The sequence below is a fragment of the Lycium ferocissimum genome, unplaced genomic scaffold (genome assembly GCF_029784015.1).
Source record: "Lycium ferocissimum isolate CSIRO_LF1 unplaced genomic scaffold, AGI_CSIRO_Lferr_CH_V1 ctg593, whole genome shotgun sequence".
In the NCBI taxonomy this organism is placed as follows: Eukaryota; Viridiplantae; Streptophyta; class Magnoliopsida; order Solanales; family Solanaceae; genus Lycium; species Lycium ferocissimum.
Window position 1 is genome coordinate 56,963 of NW_026726165.1, and position 21,782 is coordinate 78,744.

The window sequence follows — 21,782 nt, forward strand, 5'->3', positions numbered from 1 at the left end:
GGACCAAAGAATAATTGAGGCGTGCACTAAATAAAACGTGTCATGTTTAGGGGCATGAACAGTTATTCTGCCTAATTTTGTATATATCTTTATGTTAGCTATTTACCCTTCTTAACCTTGTATGGCATCCTATACTATCGAGAAGAAATTCCTATTTGCAAATGTGTTAAAATGGATCCATATGATGGTGGCGGGATGTACAATGTTGGGAAGACTATACATTGTGACCAGTGGAGTTGAGTAATTCTTCTTCTTCTTTGGGGACATCACCCATGGAGAATTGACTATTTGATTTGGTGGTTATCTTATTCCACTCATTTTCGACACGGAAGAAAGCCCACTGGAAACGACGGAAGATCTCTAGAGCAGTTATCGCGAACACTGTGAGGTAATTGTGTCGGAGATGGGCAGACAGCTTGTATGTCCATGTGCATCGCAATATTAGGTTGCTTCCGATCACCCAAAAGTACACCTGCAGGAGGTAAGGGAATAGGCAAAACTTTGAAAATGAGGGAACTACTAACAAGTGTCAATAGTCAAACTTGAGAATTCTCCCACAAACTATAAGTTGTATTAAGCAAGTACATGAGCCAATTAGTAAAACATGAAAGGAGTGTCGAGGGTCTACTGGAAACAACCTCTCTACCTCCCAAGGTAGGGTTAAGGTCTGCGTACACTCTATCCTCCCCAGACCCCACTTTGTGAGATTTCACTAGGTATATTATTGTTGTTGTAGTAAAACATGAAAGGAAAAGCATTAATAGGCAAAAGGACAGGCTTACCCATTTGCGTCCGTACAACATGTGTGATAGCATATGTGGTCTGCTGAACTTGAAAACCCGAGTGAAACAACTAGCAGAGAGGAAGAGAACTTGAGTTAACAGTTCCAATAAAATTAATCGGCAAAAGACTGCTCTAGTGAAAAATATTCTTGAACTTTAAAAATGGGGAACACCATCATGTCTTCCCGTTTATAAACAGTAATAACCGAAGGAAACATACCGGCTAAATATAGCAAACCACTGGTACAGCTTTACGCATGTATCAATACCTCAAATCTTTGGCAGTGGTTGTATCACAGAAAATATATAAGTATTGAGATAAAAGTTTGATTAAGATGAAGCCCTTACGAATTAGCTACATCTCTGAACAATTAGTTAAAAGATTCACTGACCTTAAGTCCCAATCTCTTGTCAGATCCCAATAAAATGAATAGAGACAGTTCACAACGGCGGAGAGAAGCCACAAAGGCCTATAAAGGTTAATCCAGTTGTCAGGGAAGACGTGATACTTAAGGGCTGAGAGAAATATCACTGGTACTGCTGTTGAATATTTTAAAGCTGAAATAGAAGTATTAATGAAATTAAGTTAAATATAGACAACCCAGAATTAAAATAAGGATCATACTATTCAAAACCTTTAAACTCATGAACACCTCTTGAAGCTCTCTTCATCCCTCAAAGTCTGACTATCATAAGATATTTCTCTTTAATGAGAATTACAGAGTGATGAATCTGAAAGCAAGATTATCAAGTATAACCAATGCCCATTTTACTATCGGTATGACTTATGCGTCACAGAAACTAAAAGCAAAGGTGTATACGGTAAAAACCGGATCTTTGTTTAGCCGGTGAGACCGGGAGCCAAGAAAAGGAAGAAGACAAGCACAAGCATCCAGACCGGGGGAATTGCATTGGTAGCGCTTGATCAGAAGAAGTCGGAGGGAAACCGTAAGGTCCGATTTATCCGGGGCAAACTACGTATCAGTTAGGCCGGTTCCTACAGGGCACAATTGATTGTGGCCGTTGGTCCGGATTATACAGGGCCGGATTGATTGTGGCCGTTGGTTCGGATTAAACGTGGTTGAGTTGATCGTGGCCGTTAGTCCGGTTTCCGCAGGTCCGTTGTGATTGTGGCCGTTGGTCTGGTTAATCAGTTGTTCAATCGCCACGTGTGAAGATCGTTCTGACACCTGCTACTGACAGTCGTACGGGTGTCAGACCGTACGACCCAACCTTATCCATATTAGGGCTTCCTTTATTCCAAAAGGGTTGTGTAGCATGAAAGGCCCATGAGGCAAAACTATAAATAGGGACACTTCCCTACTTTTAGGGGTTGATTTTTCAGATCCAAAACATTGTATTAGAACTTATATTGAAACTCTCTCTCTCTCCCTCTTATTCTCTCTGACTTTGGTCCGGTTTACAGCTTTAAATACATTGAATTATATTGTTCAATATTACACGGAAATATATATAAGTATCTTAGCTCAAATCCACGATATTAACATATTTGCCCGAATCATTAGCACGTCGATTTACATATATTTACGTCATTTTTAAGCAAACTTACGCATACGTTCTTCGTTTATCAAAAAATAGATTAAAGTGCCCACATATCCTATACCTCATTTACAAACCTCAAACTTATTACCCAATTTCGGGGTAAACAGTTTGGCGCCCACCGTGGGGCTAGGATAATAGTGGACTTCGATCTCGGTTTCTACTTGCTCACTTAAAAGATTTTTCGGTTCTTTTGTTCGTCTCTGTGAAAACGGACCAAATGGCAAACGGTGGACAATGCGGTCACATCAACAACGAGATTGTGGCGAAAATGAGAACGATGGGTCGGGGATTACCGGTGGATCCCGTTGAACCAAATTCGTCGATTCGAGGGAGGGCCTCGGCCGACAAAACACCGTGAACCGAGGAGAACGCCGCCCGGCCGCCTACCGATCCTTTAAATACTCTCAATTCGTCACTTTGTCCCGGCACAAGGCCGGAAATGCCAAATACCCGGATGATATTAACTTACGTCTTATTTTTGAAATGTTGCAGAACGAAAAGCGATCTTTGCCGAACAAGGAGTCGCAATAGCCCAGTTGCAGAGCAGAAACGATGAAACGGCTCCGGAGAAGAATAAGGGTGTCGCCGAACCCAGAAGGGAAGAAGCCCGGATGGTCGAGAGCAATGGGTCCGGGGCTGGTTCGTCCACCGAGGTATTGAGAATGCTCGAAACATTGGCAAAGCGGGTAGACTCAACCGAGAAGAGGGTGGAGACCTATAACTCTCGGGTGGATCAGATCCCGGGGGCTCCACCCATTCTGAAAGGACCGGATTCGAAGAGATACATTCAGAGGCCTTTCCCTCCGAGTGCGGCTCCTAAGTTGATCCCAAAGAGGTTCAAAATGCCGGACATCCAGAAATATGATGGTACAGCGGATCCTCAGGAACATGTGACTTCATACACCTATGCCATAAAAGGCAACAATGTCGAAGAAGACGAAATTGAGTCCGTATTGTTGAAAAAGTTCGGGGAAACGTTATCAAAAGGAGCATTGACTTGGTATGACCATCTGCCCGAGCATTCAATCACTTCTTTCGAAATGCTCGCGGATGCGTTCATAAAACCTCATGTCGGTGCCAAAAGGTACGTGCCCGTAAGGCGGATATTTTCGGATGCCGAAGGGATGACGAGTTATTGTGTGAGTTTATCAACCGTTTCCAAAGGGAACGAATGGAACTCCCTCCGGTTCCGGAGGAATGGGCCGCGCGAGCTTTTACCAAAGGGCTTAACCCCGAAGTTCGACGGCCTCGTTCAAACTAAAGGAAAATTTCTTTGGAAAACGAGGCTGTGACCTGGACAGACGTGCACAACAGATACGAGTCAAAGATTCGGGTGGAGGATGACCAGCTCAAACTTTCCCCGGGTCCCGTAAACCTGAGCAAAGGCTCTGAGATATCGAGGAAGAATTATGACCCGGAAACACGATCATTGAGGGAAAGATATCGGCCATACTCTCATTCAGAGAAACCGAGCTTCAGGTCGGAGAAGTCGAGGACTGGTCCCGGTCAATTCCCCAGCCGGGGAGATAGAAGAACCGATCGGCCATCGAATAGCCGAGGGTTGTCGTTTAGGGTGATGCGGAAGCTCGGCAACCAACGAGACCCACCAAGGATATCGGAATATAACTTTGGTGCCGACACCTCGGATCTCGTCTCGGCCATAGGTCGCATCCCGAAGCAAGGTGGCGAGACCATTGAGGTCGGATCCGACCGGCGGGACTCGAACATGATATGTGAATACCATGGGACCCGTGATCACGGGCGAAGGCGTCGCCGATTAAGAGAAGAGGTGGCCCGTTTACTTAAAAATGGTCACCTTCGTGAATTCCTGAGTGAGTGGGCCAAAAGCCACTACAAGGAAAGGGAGTCGAACAAACGGATTGAACTGGTAGAGCCTCAACATATAATCAACATGATAATCGGGGGTACAGATGCTCCTAGAGGGCCGGTGATGAAGCGGACCAAGATATCCATTGTTCGTGAAAAGCGCAGCCGGGATTTCGTACCCGAGGGTTCCATCACCTTCAGCAACGAGGACGCGGAAGGCATCATTCAACCGCACAATGATGCGTTGGTAATTTCTATTCTTATTTTTAAGTCACAAATTAAACGTAGTTTAATTGACCCAGGTAGCTCGGCCAACATTATCCAGTGGAGAGTGGTTGAACAGCTAAGGCTACTCGACCAAATCGTGCCGGTAGCCCGGGTACTCAGCGGGTTCAATATGGCGAGCGAAACCACGAAGGGAGAGATTTCTTTGCCGGTCAACATTGATGGCACTATCCAGCAAATGGTGTTCTATGTAATTGAAGGGGATATGAAATACAATGCGTTCTTTGGGTAGACCATGGATACGTAGCATGAGAGTCGTGCCGTGCCGTCGACGTTACATCGGCGGCGAAATTTTTGACACGGAGGGAAAAAACCATCCGGGGAGAACAACCTCTTGCAAGAGAGATGTTCGTGGTTGAGGAAGCATCACCCCTTCTCGAAAACCCGAACCAAAAGGAAAAATCAGCAGGGGCAAGGATTCCAAATAGCGACTACCGTGCGCGGGTCTAACAACGAGCGAAGAAATTGGACCCGGGCACGAAGAGGATGACTTCGGCATACCCGGATCATTTGTCTTATGGGATGACTCAGATGCGACAAAATCTACAGTAGAGGAGTTGGAGGAGGTCACCTTGTTTGATCATCTACCAGGTAGAAAGGTGTACCTGGGCACGGGGTTAACCTCGGAGCTCAGGAACAAATATATTAAATTCCTTCAATCTAATGCCGATTGTTTCGCATGGTCGCATATAGATATGACAGGTATACCGCGTAAGTAACAACTCGCAAACTCGGCCTCGACGGGAGATTTCCCCGTGAAGCGAGAAACGGAGGCTATGGCGAAGCGAAGCACGCCGCCCGTGAAGGATGAGGTAACGAAGCTTTTAAAAATAGGCTCATTCGGGAAGTAAAATATCCGGATTGGCTGGCTAACGTAGTGGTGGTGCGAAAAAAGGTAATAAATTTCGAATGTGTGTTGATTATAAGGACCTAAACAAAGCATGCCGAAGGATTCATTTCCGATGCCCCACATCGATAGAATGATCGATGCGACGGGCCGGGCATGAGATGCTAAGTTTTCTCGATGCTTACTCGGGTATAACCAAATCCGGATGCACCGGAGGATCAAGAGAAAACATCGTTTATTACCCGATATGGGACTTATTGCTACAATATCATGCCTTTTGGATTAAAAAATGCCGGTGCAACTTACCAATGCCTAGTTAACGGAATGTTCGAAGAACAAATAGGGAAAACAATGAAAGTTTATATTGATGACACGGTTGTGAAGTCCCTAGAAATAGAGGACCATTTAAAACATTTGCAGGAAACCTTCGACGTACTTCGAAGATATAACATGAAGCTCAACCCGGAGAAATGTGCTTTCGGTGTCCGGTCGGGCAAGTTCCTTGGTTTCATGGTGTCAAACCGGGGAATCGAGATTAACCCGGACAAGATCAAAGCAATTGAGGATATCGAGGTGGTGAATAACGTTAAAGGAGTGCAGAGGCTTACCGGAAGGATAGCGGCGCTGAGTCGGTTCATATCAAGATCTTCGGACAAGAGTCACCGTTTCTTCTCCTTACTAAGGAAGAAGAACGACTTCACTTGGACACCGGAGTGCCAAAGAGCCTTACAAGAATTAAATTGTCCAGCCCACCTTTGTTGCACACACCGAAAGCGGACGAGCAGCTTTTCCTTTACCTTGCCGTGTCCGAAGTAGCGGTAAGTGGAGTTTTGGTCCGAGAAGAGTCAGGTACGCAATTCCCCATTTATTATGTGAGTAGAACTTTGGGGGATGCAGAGACCTGTTATCCCCACCTTGAAAAATTGGCATTAGCACAGGTAAGCGCTTTTAGAAAGCTCAAACCTTACTTTCAATGCCACCCGATATGTGTGGTGACCACTTATCCATTAAAGAACGTCTTGCATAAGTCGGAATTATCGGGTAGACTAACTAAATGGGCTTTAGAGATAAGCGGATATGACATTGAATATAAGCCTCGGACGACCATCAAGTCCCAAATCTTAGCCGACTTTGTGGCGGACTTTCCCCCGCCATGATACCCGAGGTTGAGAAAGAACTCGTTAACCTCGGGGAAAGGGTCGGGTATTTGGTCACTACATACGGACGGGGCCTCGAACCTTAAGGGTTCCGGGTTAGGAATCATTCTTAGAACCCCCGCCGGGGATGCGATTCGGCAATCCATTAGAACTATTAAATTGACTAACAATGAAGCCGAGTATGAGGCTATGATTGCAGGATTGGAATTAGCTCGGAGTATGGGGGCCGAAGTAATTGAAACAAAATGCGACTCTCTCCTGGTTGTTAACCAGGTGAATGGCGTCTTCGAAGTCAAGGACGAACATATGCAAAGGTATCTGGAAAAGATCTAGGTGATACTTCACCGGTTTAAAGAATGGACCATGCAGCACGTACCGAGGGAGCAGAACAGTGAGGCCGATGCGTTGGCCAATTTGGGATCTTCAATCGAAGGGGAAGAAATTAATCCCGGGACTGTGGTGCACTTGATGAATTCGGCAATAGAGAACGGGCATCTTTGAAATAAACACGATGGGTTTAACTTGGGATTGGCGCAACAAATACATCGACTACTTATAAGATGGAAAGCTCTGAGTGACCTAAAAAGAGTCACGGTCGGCCGAGGACAAAACGACGTTCGTCCCAGTGGATGGCCAGTTATATCGACGGTCTTACTTCGGTCCTTTGGCCAAATGTTTAGGCCCCGGAGAAACGGAGTACGTGATGAGAGAAATACACGAGGGGACTTGCGGCAATCACTCCGGTGCTGAAGCCTTAGTCCGGAAGATTATCAGAGCCGGTTATTATTGGAACCGGATGGAAGAAGATTCGAAGAATTTTGTCCGAAAATGCGACGGATGTCAAAGACATGCCCCGATGATTCATCAGCCCGGAAAGCTGTTACACTCGGTGATATCACCCTGGCCCTTCATGAAGTGGGGGATGGACATTGTTGGTCCGTTGCCATGGGCACCAGGTAAGGCCCGTTTTATTTTGTTTATGACTGACTATTTTTCAAAATGGGTTGAAGCGCAGGCCTTCGAAAATATAAAAGAAAAGGAAATTATTGACTTCATATGGGACCACATTATTTGCCGATTCGGCATTCCGGCCGAAATAACTTGTGAAAACGGTCCCTAGTTCGTTGGTGGTAAAGTCAATGATTTCCTCGAAGGGTTGAAGATCAAGAAAATTGTATCAACTCCGTATCACCCGTGTGCTAACGGACAAGCGGAATCTACGAACAAAATAATAATTCGAAATTTGAGGAAAAGACTTGAAACATCGAAACATCCTTTGGAGGGAAATACTACGGAGGGTACAGAGTCTACAGAACCACATCAAAAACGAGTACGGGAGAAACACCTTTCTCGTTGGTCTACGGGGCCGAAGCCCTCATTCCCGTAGAAGTCGGAGAACCAAGTCTCCGATTCAGCTACACCACCGAGGGATCAAACGAGGAGGCTATGGCCGTAAAACTCGATCTCACGGATGAACTACGCGAAAACGCGTTGGTCCGTATTGCAGCCCAGAAACAGAGGATGGAAAGGTATTATAACCGGAGGGCTAATTTTTGACATTTCCAAATTGGGGACTTAATACTTCGAAAAGTTACCTTGAACAACAAGAATCCCAACGAGGGAAAACTGGGCCCAAACTGGGAAGGGCCGTACAAGATAACCGAGATAACGGGCAAAGGGTCCTATCAGTTGGAATCTATGGACGGGAAACGGTTGCGCAACAACTGGAATGTGGCTCATTTGAAGAGATACTACTGTTAAGGTATGGACTCTTTTTGTTTATTTTCTAACCTTTTCTTTTTGCAGGAAGTCGAGTGCCCGGTATGGTTAGTTGCTAGGTCTGAAAACACGTGTTGCACTCTTTTCCTTAGTACGGCTTTGTCCCAAATGGGTTTTCCGACAAGGTTTTTAATGAGGCAACAAGTACAACGTGTTACTAAAAGGGAACGGGGATAAATACCCGGATACTCGGGGCAACACCCTACGAGTGGGGGCTTGATAGTGCTTACCCGACTTCAAAGTTCGAATAAGCACTAGGGGACTACGGTACCCACATCTCGGTTTACCCCGATTAGTTGGAAACGGAAGAGTTCAACAACGAACACCGCTGGGATCTCATGTACCGGACCTCCGGTTTTAGATTCCGATGTAAGGACCAAACGATCAAAAAATGAATCGTGTCCACTTAATATTTGCTACGACAGAACCAAAGCCGGACCTTATGTATTAGGTTTTGATGTAAGGACCAAAGGATCAGAACGAATCGTGTCCACCTAGAAATTGCTACGGCAAAAAACAGAAGGAAACGGATAAGCCCTCATATGATGTACAAATACTTGGAGTTTATTGAAAAATCAAATTGTTACATTTCGGATATGTCTTCCTAGTAAAGCACATTTTATCCGTATACTCGACTCCGGGCATTACAGTCGAAATACGACAAAGGCAACAAGGTCACAGTGAACCGAGCCAAAATCTTAACACCCCCGAATGGGGACTGCTATCCCAGGAATTGGTAAAGCAGAGATTCAGGTGCCCGAACCTAATCTAAGATAAGCAAATAGCCAAAGAATATCGGCCCTAAAAATGCCTAACGTGAGTCGGAGACGTCCGAATTCACAAAGCATAAATAAGTCCCGCGGGCAAACCACTCTATCCAACTCCCGGACAAAATATACCGGATGGAATTAAAAACCAATGTATAACGAACAGTCTGAAAAAGTGGCTCTGATGTTTCTGCTTATCCTCGGAACGGACCGACGGTTCAGGCAAGAATCGTAACAAACATTCAAGCAAAAGAATAATCAACAGGAAAGATGCGTTTTTCATATATGCAAATTTTTTACACTTGAAATTTGGCAAAGTTCAAAAAATAAAAGTGCAAAAAGCAAAACGAAGGGTAATACAAGCCCTGGCCTATCCGGTATGGCTGGAACCAGAATGTTCGGACACTGTCCGCTCAGAGTCTTCGGGGTCGGAATCAAGGGCTCTTTTTGCTTCTTCTTCGATCCTTCTAGCCTCGAGAATGAGGGCCGGGAGTTCAGTAAAGCCACACCCGGCTTCCTCGAGAGTGATCCTCCGAGACCTCCATCGTTCATGTTCTACTGCAACCGTGGAGTAAGCCTCGGCAGCTTCCACACTTCTCAGGGCTTCTGCCAAATCAGCCTCAGCCCGGGCCAGCCTAGCCATTAACTCACCCCTCTCTTCATCAAGGATTCTCTGATTGTGAGTGGCCGACTCAAGCTCAGCTTTGAGAAGATCATTAGCCTCGACCGTCTCCTCGAGTCTGGCTCTTAGCTCATCACATATTCGGGCCCGGTCCTCAGCTTTTTGCTCGAATACCCTTATTCTCTCTTCATACTTAGCACTCTCGGATTCAAGCCATCGGTGTCTCTCGACCATGTTCACGGCATCAGATTTGACCGAGTCAAGCTTCCCCCGGAGTTGGAAAATGATGGTTTCGAGCTCGCTAAGTTTAGAAGAAAACCGAGCGTTATCTTGACTGAGACCGATTTTCTCCTCCTCCAGAAGCCGGTTCCTCTCCACAATCCCGGCTAGCTCGCCCTTTAATCGAAGGTTCTCAGCCTTCGTTGCATCAAGCTCGGGCTGAAGGTTGGTGAGGGCCACTGCTCGGCTCAGTTCATCCTCCTTTACTTGCAAGAGGTGCTGGAACTTCTCCGTTTCCCGACCTTGGGCATCCAGCTGGCCTCTAAGGTCATCTACCTCTTGCTGGGCATAGATAAAGGCTTCATTAACAAGCACCACACTTTTTAAAAGAAACGGAGAAGTTAGACGAGAAACTAAAATTCACATCAAATTATGCAAGGACATGCTGATAAGCTTACCCGATTGCCCGCATGCATGCCTTCGTTAATTAGGCACTGCCAGGGGACTCCGGCCATCTTCCTCTTGTCCGAGTCCGAAACAAGGGGCCTTAAATAGCTCGCTATTCCCACCGGACGAGACAGGAAGCTGCAGTCCTCGGGAACGGTAACCACAGCCGATCTGGTCCTTGTAGGTTCCACACTTGGAGCTGGGAAGGTGCGCACTAGGCTCTCCCGTGCTCCAGTTTCAGTGGACCGACTAGCTGCCCTCGTGGCTCGAGGGATTAGAAGATGTTCGAAACCCATAGCTTCCCCGGTTGCAGGAGGTGTATCCAAAAACATGTCATCGAGGTTGTCCGACCTCGGAGCAGTAGGAGAGGCCGGGACAGTTCCAGCAGCCTCGGTAGGAGTAGATGCTTCGAATCCGGCAACTGGTTCTTCGGTAGGCAGTGGGCCGGTATCCGCTGGGGCCTCAGTTCCGGGAGTCGACTCAGCTCTTGGTCCGGCCTCAACAGTCGAGCCAGGCCCGGATCTTCTCGATCTTTGCAGGGGAATCTCCTCAGAAGAGGCATCACCTGAAATATCAATGAATTCAATGGACCTTAGAGGTGTTGGGTAAAGTATTTCTTCCCCACCTGTTAGCGGAGCCGGAACGGAAGGTCTCTCCTCGGCTGAAGGAGGTGGAACGGTAGCTTCCTCCTCCGGGACTGACTCGAAGGATGGGGCCACGCCGACCCGGCGAATAATCACATCGGGCTCTTTTTCATCTCTTAGAGACCGGACGACGCTCCTGGCCCTTTTTCTCGGTTTCTCCCCTTTGTCCGAGGGCTTTCTTCATTTTTTGGCTGCAGCGATGATACGGGATGACCTACTGACCGAACGCGGATGTGCGGCACGGCTTGCTGTTCTTCGCCCCCTGATGCGGGATTCGCGAGCCCTTCGGTAAGCCTAAAACACCGAAGAGATTATGGAAAGAAGAAGGGGCAAAAGATAGAATATAACGTAACTCGAAGGTAGTGTTACCATGATTTTGGGCAACCCATCGGCCACGCGATTGGATTCCCCATGTCAGCTCTTCGTGGGTGTGTTGGTCGAGGAGCGCTTCAACCCACTCGTTCATACGTGGAACGGCCGGAGGTATCCATGCCACGGCTGGTGAAAAAAAAAAAGGGAAGTGTAAATACAAAAGGTTAAATGAAAGAATCCAAGAGTAAATTAATAAAGGGGGAACCGAGAAACTTACGGTTATCATTCCATTTCTCCGGGAAGGGCATATACTCCTCCGGGATAATTTTCGCGGTCTTCACCCGGTCAAAGCGCTCTAACCAACCCCGGTCTCTATCTTCGTCCATTTTGGAGAAGATCGGATTCCGGCCTCGCTTGGCGAGCTTTATTACACCTCCCTGGAATCGCCTCGGGGAATACAAGCGGATCAGCGTGAATTCCTTTTTAGCGTTGTTAGCCAACAGCCGGAGGCAGGCTACGGTCCTCCAGATTATCGGACCAATTTGAGCGAGGGTTACATTGTAGGTCCGGCACATCTCCAGTATAACTGGATCAATTGGGGATCGAGCTTGAGCGTGAAAGGATAGGTATAAACGTACAAGAATCCTTCCCTGTGGTCGATGATTGATATATCAGGGCCGGACGCGAACACCTGCACCGGACGGTTATCCCATCCACAGTCGGACCGAACCAGATTAAGTTTGTCCTCAGTGATGGACGAGGGATACCGCCTTACATCGTACCCTCTGTCCGCAACCGAGGAAGGCTTCTCGGCTTCGAATTCTTTATTATAATTGGGCTTGGACAACACTATGTCTAAAGCCGTAGGCTCGGCTACGTTTTTTCCCTTCGGTTGAGTTACCGGTTCCGCCCCTTGAGAAGAAACCGAGGGAACGTCTTGGGAGGTGGTCTCGGTGTTGGCAGACATTCGGAATAGACGGAAAAGAAGGTTGAAAATTTGGTAAGAAGGTAAGAAAAGGGAAACAACAAGTGAAAGAAGTGAATGTTGCAAAATGAAGGAATGAAGTAGTGCCTCCAATCAAAGAGTCGCGCTTGAGTAAAAACAAGTTTCTTGCAAACTGATTCAAGCAAGGAATATGGGTATTGAAATGGATGAATCAACGATGAAAATGAAGATTATGAACTGAGGGTGAAGAAGTAGAAGTGAAGAAACTGAAGTGAAGTAGTAAAAATGAAGGAGTAAAAATGAAGAATGAAGGACATTGAAGGCCTTATATAGGCATGGGTCTGGGGCGGTTACAAGTCCCGACCAACCGGGGGATGCCACGTGTCCCATAATTAATGAGACATGATGTGAAAGGACGTGCGTAACGGCGGTTACAGAAATTTACCGCTCGGGGCGTGACGCGTGGCAAATGGCAGAAGGTTGTGACGAAACTGTTCCCGCCAAAATGAAAGGATAAGAACGAGCCTATAGAACCACCGGTTTCGCGACTCATCCACTTCCCGTTACTCCGGCAAAACTTCGGTCCCGAAAGTGTGGGGGCTATCTGTATACGGTAAAAACCGAATCTTTGTTTAGCTGGTGAGACCGGGAACCAAGAAAAGGAAGAAGACAAGCACAAGCATCCAGAGCGGGGGAACTGCATCGGTAGCGCTTGATCAGAAGAAGTCAGAGAGAAACCGTAAGGTCCGATTTATCCGGGGCAAACTACGTATCAGTTAAGCCGGTTCCTACAGGGCCGAATTGATCGTGGCCGTTGGTCCGGATTATACAGGGCCGAATTGATCGTGGCCGTTGGTCCGGATTATACGTGGTTGAGTTGATCGTGGCCGTTAGTCCGGTTTCCGCAGGTCCGTTGTGATCGTGGCCGTTGGTCCGGTTAATCAGTTGTTCAATCGCCACGTGTGAAGATCGTTCTGACACTGTTTCGACAGGTCGTAAGGTGTCAGACCGTACGACCCAACCTTATCCATATTAGGGCTTCCTTTATTCCAAAATGGTTGTGTAGCATGAAAGGCCCATGAGGCAAAACTATAAATAGGGACACTTCCCTACTTTTAGGGGTTGGTTTTTCAGATCCAAAACATTGTATTGAATATATATTGAAACTCTCTCTCTCCCTCTTATTCTCTCTGACTTTGGTCCGGTTTACAGCTTTAAATATATTGAGTTATATTGTTCAATATTACACGGAAATATATATAAGTATCTTAGCTCAAATTCACAATATTAACATATTTGCCCAAATCATTAGCACATCGATTTACATACACTTACGTCATTTATAAGCAAACTTACACATACGTTCTTCGTTTATCAAAAAATAGATTAAAGTGCCCACATATCCTATACCTCATTTACAAATTCAACTTATTACCCAATTTCGGGGTAAACAAAAGGAAAATGCGAAGATTGGAAATTTACCGTTGAACAGGGTAGTCCTATCTCTAGTATCCTTGTATTGCCGAAGACATTGAAACAGACGAAAAAGGTAAGGCAATCCAAGAACTATGGGAATTGCGACAGAGTGACTGCCACAAACAGAGTCAGCTTCAAACCATGCAATGGTAGCAACCTGCATATGCATGATTATAATCTTTCAGATAATGCCAAGAATTCAAACAAAACCTAAGAATTCTTTTTGATACAGACATATAGTGGCAAAAGTGTAAGATATATTTCACTAGCAAAAGTGATAACATTATTCAAACTATGACACATACATATTAATTTATTTAAGAAAGAAAGAAATAGAACTTCAATTATATGACCACATTTCTACAAAGCATTAGGAACAAAAATGTCAGACAAATATATTGAACATAATATGATAACAAATTAGGGTTTAACATTTTGAAGCCTAATCAAATGAATCATAATACGTACTGTATTTAAGTTATGATATATAAGGGATATTCCAGTCATTTCCAAGGCTTTATGCACCAATTGTTGATCACAAATTAATAATACCAAGTCTCCCTAGGATTTGATTAAGATGAATCTGATAATACAGCTTGTTATCCATATAAATCATGTATTTAAGTACCAAGTGCCATACCATCAAAGAAGGTCTCTGATTTGGTCTAATACCTGAGTTACTGGTACCAACCAGAGGCTTAGTGAATGTGCTGGTTTTAAACATGGATATTTGGAAAGACAGTGATATATCCACATGCAAGTAGCATTAAAATGATAAATTTTAACAATCTGATTGTCATCTTTATTCTCTCCGAAAAAGAAGACAAATAAAGTAACTAACCTGTCGATGAACCATTCTACAAACTGAACGCTCCAAATCTGAAAATACCTGCGCATGATGAATAGCATTAGCATTGCCAGGAACAAGCGTTTTTTCTCATGTAATTTCCTTTCCTTTTTTCTGTCAGGAGCAAGAAGAGGTTGCGTACCTTTGACATGGAAGTTAATATATCAGCCAGGAAGAAGTCAGCAAACGCTATTGCCTGGATTCACGCCAAAAAGAATCAAATTAGAATTTCAGAAAAATAATAACCTCTATCTGGAAGAGGACCACACGTTTCATTTCTATAGTGACTTCAGGAAGCTTTATATCTGATCCACATAATAAATGATATTCTATTACTCTTATAAAACTGTTTCATGAAATTGAGAATTAAGAGCAAGCTACTCCGAGAAAAGAATATACTTCCGCCAATCAAACATGAATTTTAGTTTTGGCAGAACAACGTCAGTTCCCTTCTCTGAAGAAAATCAAATCCATGTGGCAGATTTCACAATGCGTCAAGGAATCCTTTGTAAGTATTAGACACCCAAAATCACCTAAAATTCCAAAATCGTCCTAAATAAACCAATACTCCTAGAAGCTGACAGAAAAGGTTCAAATCTGAAACAATGTAATAAATCAAAGAATAAGTAGATTACTTCACTTTTAGGCAAACAAAGAAATAGAATTCACATTCATTTATTTAACAACTGGGAGAGTTGAAAATATTTTTTGATTTACAAGATCAGCACATTGCTTGTTATAAACATTCCAGTAATGCAAACTTGCCTGCAGCGGAAAAGCTATCCTCCAAAGTGTTCTTAACAAAAAGTAGCGAGATGATAAATAGAAAATATCAAAGGGAAATATCAGAGCCATGGTGAAAGCAGCATATAGAAGCACCTGCAATTGCATAAAATTCATTAACAGAGTATAAAACAATCACATTTATAGAACATGAACATCTGTGCATCTTAACTTGTACTTCAACAAAAATAGAGTAAATAATAGAAAATGTATGCGAGACTTTCTACCAACTAATAAAAGTGTAGTTGCTAGTAAAATCAGTATAATTTGACAAAACTTTCAAAAATGCGATGTAGAAATAACAATTTCTTGATGCCAACTCCGGCTATGTAAGAGGGCAATTAAACCTTTTGAATTCTTAATAGGATAAATAACTTGAACATTTAATGCAAGTGAGTAAAACTTTCGCATTTTGTACGACTAAACTGAGGAACTTAAGAAGCCAAACTCTCTCTAACTGAATTTCAGAAGTAAGGGTCCTCGTCCCTTTTTATAAATTTACCGAAGCTTTTTTTTGTTTGTTTAAAAGTTAGTATGACTGGCTCAAATACATACAAGTTAGATTAGAAAAGCAAAGCACTATCATTCAATTGGTAAAGGAAGCATCTATTACACTGGTTGAGATGCAGCCAACGTAACTTCTCCATTTGAGTAGAGATACAGATAGGTTGTCATGCTAGTTGGCACGACGATGGTCATCCAGGTAGCACACTGCATTATAAGAAGCATTTGGATAACTTTCTACTGTGCATCTTCAAATAGATAATACACAATATGAAAACAGAAGTCTAACAGCCAGTTCCTATTGAAGTTAAGCGGCTTGATGCAGTTATATATTAAAATGTATATAGATTCACAAAATATCTAGATTCATTAAGTTAAAATAGTAAAATACTATAGAGTACCACATAGAATATTATGTTCAAAATTCCATCAGAATTTCTTCATAAAAAGCCCTTTTATATGTTTTTAATCAAGTGAATAAGAAATTCTCTCTCATTTCTTCTCTTTTCTGCTTATCAGGCCCATTAACATGAAACAGAGAGCGGTATCCTGGAAGAGTTCTCAAAGAGCACCATAGCACATTTAAGAAAAAGTCTAGCCTAAATGACAAAACATTTTTAGCACCAAACGAGTTGCCTCACAGATGTATTGAATGCTGAGGATACATAAAAATCATACACACAGTACCTTCCATATCTCTCTGTGAGTGAGATGATTTAGATCGAGGTAAAAAATTCTAGGAAAGTCAACATTAGCCTGTGCAAAAACCCATAGGTTCATGCCCCAAAACCAAATCATTAAGGTCTGCAGCACCAAAAACCAAGAAAATACTGTAAAGAGGAAATGATGCACAAAGTGCTGTTAGATGAGCTAGTATGAAGATCACTAACCACAAGTAGCAAAGGATTGTAATAAAGAAAAGCCTCATACAGGAACAGATCACGGAGGTTTACACTCATCCTCATGACTGAATCCCAGCTAATCTGCAAACAAACGACAAATATTGACAGCAGATGCTAATAAATACATTCATAGGAAACAAATCCATAAATAGTTACAGAGAGAAACAGAAATAAAAGCTGTTTTACTTACCTTGCAACAACTAACACCCCAGATGAGAAACAGAAACACCTGAACAGAAAAACGCACTCAGGCTCAAAAGAAGTTTTGAATTTTCTTTGAAGAACGACAAAAATAATTTGGAAAAGAGAAAACAAAAAGGAAATCAGGACACACAGTCATCATGTCATGCTTAAACCTGAAGAAATGATAAAGGCGAATGGAAATTGACATTTCGAACAGGATATACAAATCTGCCATCACTCATCGAGTTCCTTTTTGAAATTCACACAATTCTGTTTCATGCTGAATACTACCCTCTTGAATGATTTGAAGGTAACTGAAACACTCAGCCCCACATTTTATGTTTCAGGTAATTACTGAAAGTCAGCCACTAAATTCTTAGAAGTAGGGCAGTCCAGTTGGACATTGGTGCCATAGCTCACACTAGGAATTCTATCAGCATTCATAATCTATTCTCCTAAAACAACATTAAGTAAGAAAGAAGTCAAAGAGAAACAAAGAAAACATTTGATCCTTAAGAATGAACATTTCATGTTTTAAAACTATGACAGAAATCCGGACCTTAAATCTCCGTAGCAGAACAGTAGATGGCATTATGTCCATAGTGCTCGATGGTGCACTGACATCCTTCGTTTCATTGAATTCTATTCTATGCAAAAGGGCTTCTTCAAAAGCACTACCAGGTTCTAATGTACCTAATAGATTAGAACTATTAGAAGTCTAATATCATAACCAATGAGGAAAATGAAAACAGAGGGCGAGTATCAATACACACGTCAAAGGGACAATTCTTTCTTACCAAAATCAGAAACAACCGCTCGGCTTCCTGGTTTCCATAGATGTGGACTGTTGGAAGGAGCATCCATAAGACCTCCAAAAATAGATTGAAGTAGCAGATAGAATGAGTGCGATGACTTAAGCACCTAAGTCCACCCTCAAACCTAAGTGTCGAAGAAACAATAACACAATTCAATTGGCTGTATAGAATGGACTTATCCACTAAGCGGTTGTGCAAGGAAAATGCAACCTCAAAAACCTACTCAGAAAGACCAACTACCAAGAAGCCAATGCAAATACATACAGTGGCCATTTGTGCCTATATGCTACTAGGGACAAAGGGAAAATCTAGTGTAAAACCAACTTACTGTGCTTTCAAAGTGAAAATCTAGTGTAAAACCAACTTACTGTGCTTTCACCAAATGCAGGAGTATAAGTAGAGCTCTGCAAACATGCACACTTATGTTATCCTCAAGGCCTCAACATAGAGAATAAAATCAGATGTGTCAACTAAAAGATGTGAATATTTAGCCAGATGAAGAAGAGAACGAATAAACATAGATGGGAACGAATGCATCAAATTGTAACTAAGAAAAACCTAACCTCCTATTTGAGAAACTATACTTCAAATTCAAGAAAATGGTTCTCATTACCCGTGGCGGAGCCAGGATTTTCACTAAGGGGGTTCAAAAATATAAAAGAGTAAGAAACGAGGAAGCCAAGGGGGTTCAACATCTACTATTTATACATAAAAAATAATTTTAACCTTGTATATACATGGTAATTTTTCGCCGAAGGGGGTTCGGGCGAACACCCTGGCCACCATTTGGCTCCGCCCCTATCCATTACATCTCTAACTTTTTTTCATTCATAGCATATGAATACTCAGTTGTAGCATAGCACTCTAATTCACTAACATACTTTAGGCCCATAATTGAGGCCATCCACAATGATGATAACAAGGTATTTAGTATCAAATATTGATTATCGCGTTAGTTTGACTAAACAACAATTTTTTTAAATCACATTATGAGTTGTTTTTTCCATTAGTTTCAATTGCAAGCCCCGTATTTAAAGTTAGATATTGCTTCCGTCAATGACATCTCCATATCGGGTATTACTATACTCGAAATCTTCTAAGGATTTGTTGGCAAAAGCAACAAAAAAAAAACTGTTGAAACAGAGTCCAGTGCAGCACAGTAAACACAAGCAAATCGCACTGACTTGCACCTTCTACAGTTCTTCTGCGACGTACTCAGTGTGCAGACGGACTGGCTCAGCATTTGAGCCTGAATTCTGTTTTTAGCTGCTTGTTGGGTCCAAACTGACTCCGAGTTTTCTTTCCGACAATGTCACAAGCACATTAAAATGTTTAAAAGGCATTTCAAAGTCTTTTAGTTCATTTTTCAAGCAGAACACACTTCTAGCCTGACTAACTGCTCTTGAAGCTCTCTAGCATATGATTTCGTCATAGGACGTCGAGGCGAGTCATTGGCAGAATCAAGTTTCAAACTTTATTACTCCCTCTGCCCAAGTTACGTGAAGGTGTTTGACTGCACACGGACTTTAACAAAAAAGAAAGACTTTTGAAATTTGTAATCTAAAATAAGCCATAAAAATTTCTGTGGCTATAAATCATTTCATTAAGGATAGAATGAGAAGTTTGAAGTTAAATTGTTACTAAATATGGAAAGATGTCATTCTTTTTGGGACAGACTAAAAAGGAAAGAGTGTCACATGAATTGGGACGGAGGGAGTACTACACTTAGTTTGAATTTGGTTCTACATCTAGCCAATTTCCTAAGATAACTACTTTTTCCCCTTGTATCCTTTAATACTTCTCTCAATTCCCAAAATCTTCTAAAACCAACTGTCACTAGCTCGCTAGTTGTTTCATTCTTATCTCGAGAAATTTTTCCATAACTGTTCCAATATTATTAGTTCTTATATCCATTTGGACAGGCCATATTTCTCTCTAATCAAAAGTGGAAGTATCTCCTTCAATCAAACTCAGGGTCAATCATCTTTCCTGCCAACAACCTCCAGAAAAGATAGAGGAACAACAAGTGAATTAAAGAATAAAATACTTTCTATTCAAGCTAAACATCACTTGAGAGAATGTGAAGGATAGCTTTAAATTTGTCACACACACATATATATATATACACACACACTCTCTCCGTCCCAATTTATGTGGTACCATTTGACTTAATAGAAAGTTTAAGAAAGAAAGGAATACTTTTGAAATTTTATGGTCTAAAACAAACCTGTACATTTGTATGACTATAAATCATTTCGGGAAATTTCAAAGTTAAGTTGTTTCTAATTGTATATAGAAACGTGACATTTTTTTTGCGACAAAACTAGAAAGAAACAAGTGTTACATAAATTGGGATGGAGGGATATTTACTTAGGATGGATAAAATAAAGTTTTGCAAGTCTCATTACGTGAAGCTGTTCAACTAGAGCAAACCACTCAGAATCCAAAAACAAAATAAAAATTGATCAAAACAAAAAATCAATATACAGCATAATCGTTCATTTCACCGAGTAATTAAAAAATGCTCTAGATCAAAACATCAAAAAAGTGATTCATGAAAGTAAATTATCCAAGGATGTTAACTTTTTCTAGTAAAAATCTGGAGCATTAACATGAATATACATACGCGAAGAGTGAAGTTACAGTGATTTGATGAGATGAGAAAGTGGCAATTAGGCTAATTGGATTATCATGCAGTGGTTCAGCATTCAATTTCGCGATTTGCATGCAACAGATATTCGGTGTCTTTTTTGAGAGATAGTTGGAGCGCTGCCGATGAGATAAATTTAAGCTCCACTACCTGCTAGAAACGCCATATATATGAGGAAAGGTGACGTGGCTTCACATTCTATTTTTATATATATTCAACAGAAGACGTGAGACGCACTTGGCGTTTCTACTCAATCAAAAAAGACACCCCCTTCCCTATTTTAGTAGATTAATTTGATTTGACATGAAATTTAGAAAATATATAGATTTTATGGTTCTTAATTGAATTTTGATTGGGTGGTCAATTTAATAAATATAGAAGAGACACTTTTTTTTGAAACAGATCAAAAAAGAAAGTAAGACGCTATTAAATATCTCTACATTTCATTTTATTTACCTGACTAAAACTATATTTTTTAATTTACTTGTCTAATTTAATATATCAAAAGAGTTTTATTACTTTTTTTCCATAGTACCCTAGTACTATTAAATAACTACATGAAGTATTACTAGTCATATTTAAAGTTTCAAAATGTCATTAATAAGGTTAATTTAGTAAAATGTATCCCTAATAATATTTATTAAGAGACGTGCTAAATCAGTAGGAATCAAGTAATGAAACATAGGGAGTAAAAGAATAAAACACTTAAATTGAGCGGAAGGAAATTTTAATTATAAATGTCACTGTTAGAGTGTGCATGTGCTAGTCACGACTCACGCCTGTGGTGACTTAATCCAGTCACACGTGGATTTTGGAGGTGACAACTGGTGTATGATAGCTAGCTGTTTAGTTTGTTATTACTAATAACTTAATCAGCTTCATTAATCAAAGTTAAGTAGGCCTCTAGCCATGAAAATCAAATATTTTTTACTTTATTTAGAATTTTGAAATTGGAGTTGAAGACGGAGTTGTGTTTGGTTATAGTTTTTACAAAGAATATTTGGTTGTTTGAATGCATTGAAAGTGAAAACAAAATTTTTAGTGGTTTTTAAATTCCAAATATAACTTCATGGCCAAACGTTGATTTTCAAATAAAGTGAAATAATTTTTTAGAAAAAAGTAAAAAATCCTTATGGCCAAACTGCTTTTAATGAGAAGAAGCAGTTTCATTTTGCTCCCCCAACATTGTTTGTTCCTCAATTCCTCTCCTCCTCGAGTAAAGTATGGTAGCTTTGACCAGCTTATTACTGTGATTTTAGTAGTCACAAAAATAAAGAATACACTTTGATTAAATGTGGTTAAATAATACAAATTTATTTACGAAATATTTACAAATACCAAGTGCGTGCAGCATTTATCTCTTTTTCATTGACCTTATTTCATCAATAAGTTATTGCATACTAGCATTTATTTCTTTTTCATTGA

The 21,782-nt window shown here is 41.8% G+C and overlaps 1 protein-coding gene across 3 annotated transcripts; it reads right to left on the reverse strand.

Annotated features, from left to right (window-relative positions):
- LOC132045038 (uncharacterized) lies at positions 1 to 20,503 on the reverse strand. Of its 3 annotated transcripts, XM_059435560.1 has the most exons (15): positions 20,334 to 20,503; positions 18,076 to 18,177; positions 17,690 to 17,831; positions 17,452 to 17,585; positions 16,900 to 16,938; positions 16,698 to 16,790; positions 16,495 to 16,611; positions 15,919 to 16,014; positions 15,286 to 15,399; positions 14,663 to 14,716; positions 14,515 to 14,562; positions 13,680 to 13,830; positions 1,175 to 1,340; positions 783 to 852; positions 1 to 472 (listed from the first exon to the last, which is right to left on the reverse strand). In XM_059435560.1, the coding sequence occupies exons 3-15, from the start codon at positions 17,754 to 17,756 to the stop codon at positions 215 to 217; spliced, it is 1,407 nt and encodes a 468-aa protein (XP_059291543.1). In that variant the 5' UTR covers positions 17,757 to 17,831; positions 18,076 to 18,177; positions 20,334 to 20,503; the 3' UTR covers positions 1 to 214. The 3 variants fall into 3 exon arrangements, with proteins under 3 accessions (XP_059291543.1, XP_059291542.1, XP_059291544.1); XM_059435559.1 differs by lacking the exon at positions 18,076 to 18,177; XM_059435561.1 differs by having other exon boundaries at positions 17,690 to 18,177.
- Positions 20,504 to 21,782: the final 1,279 nt, after the last annotated feature.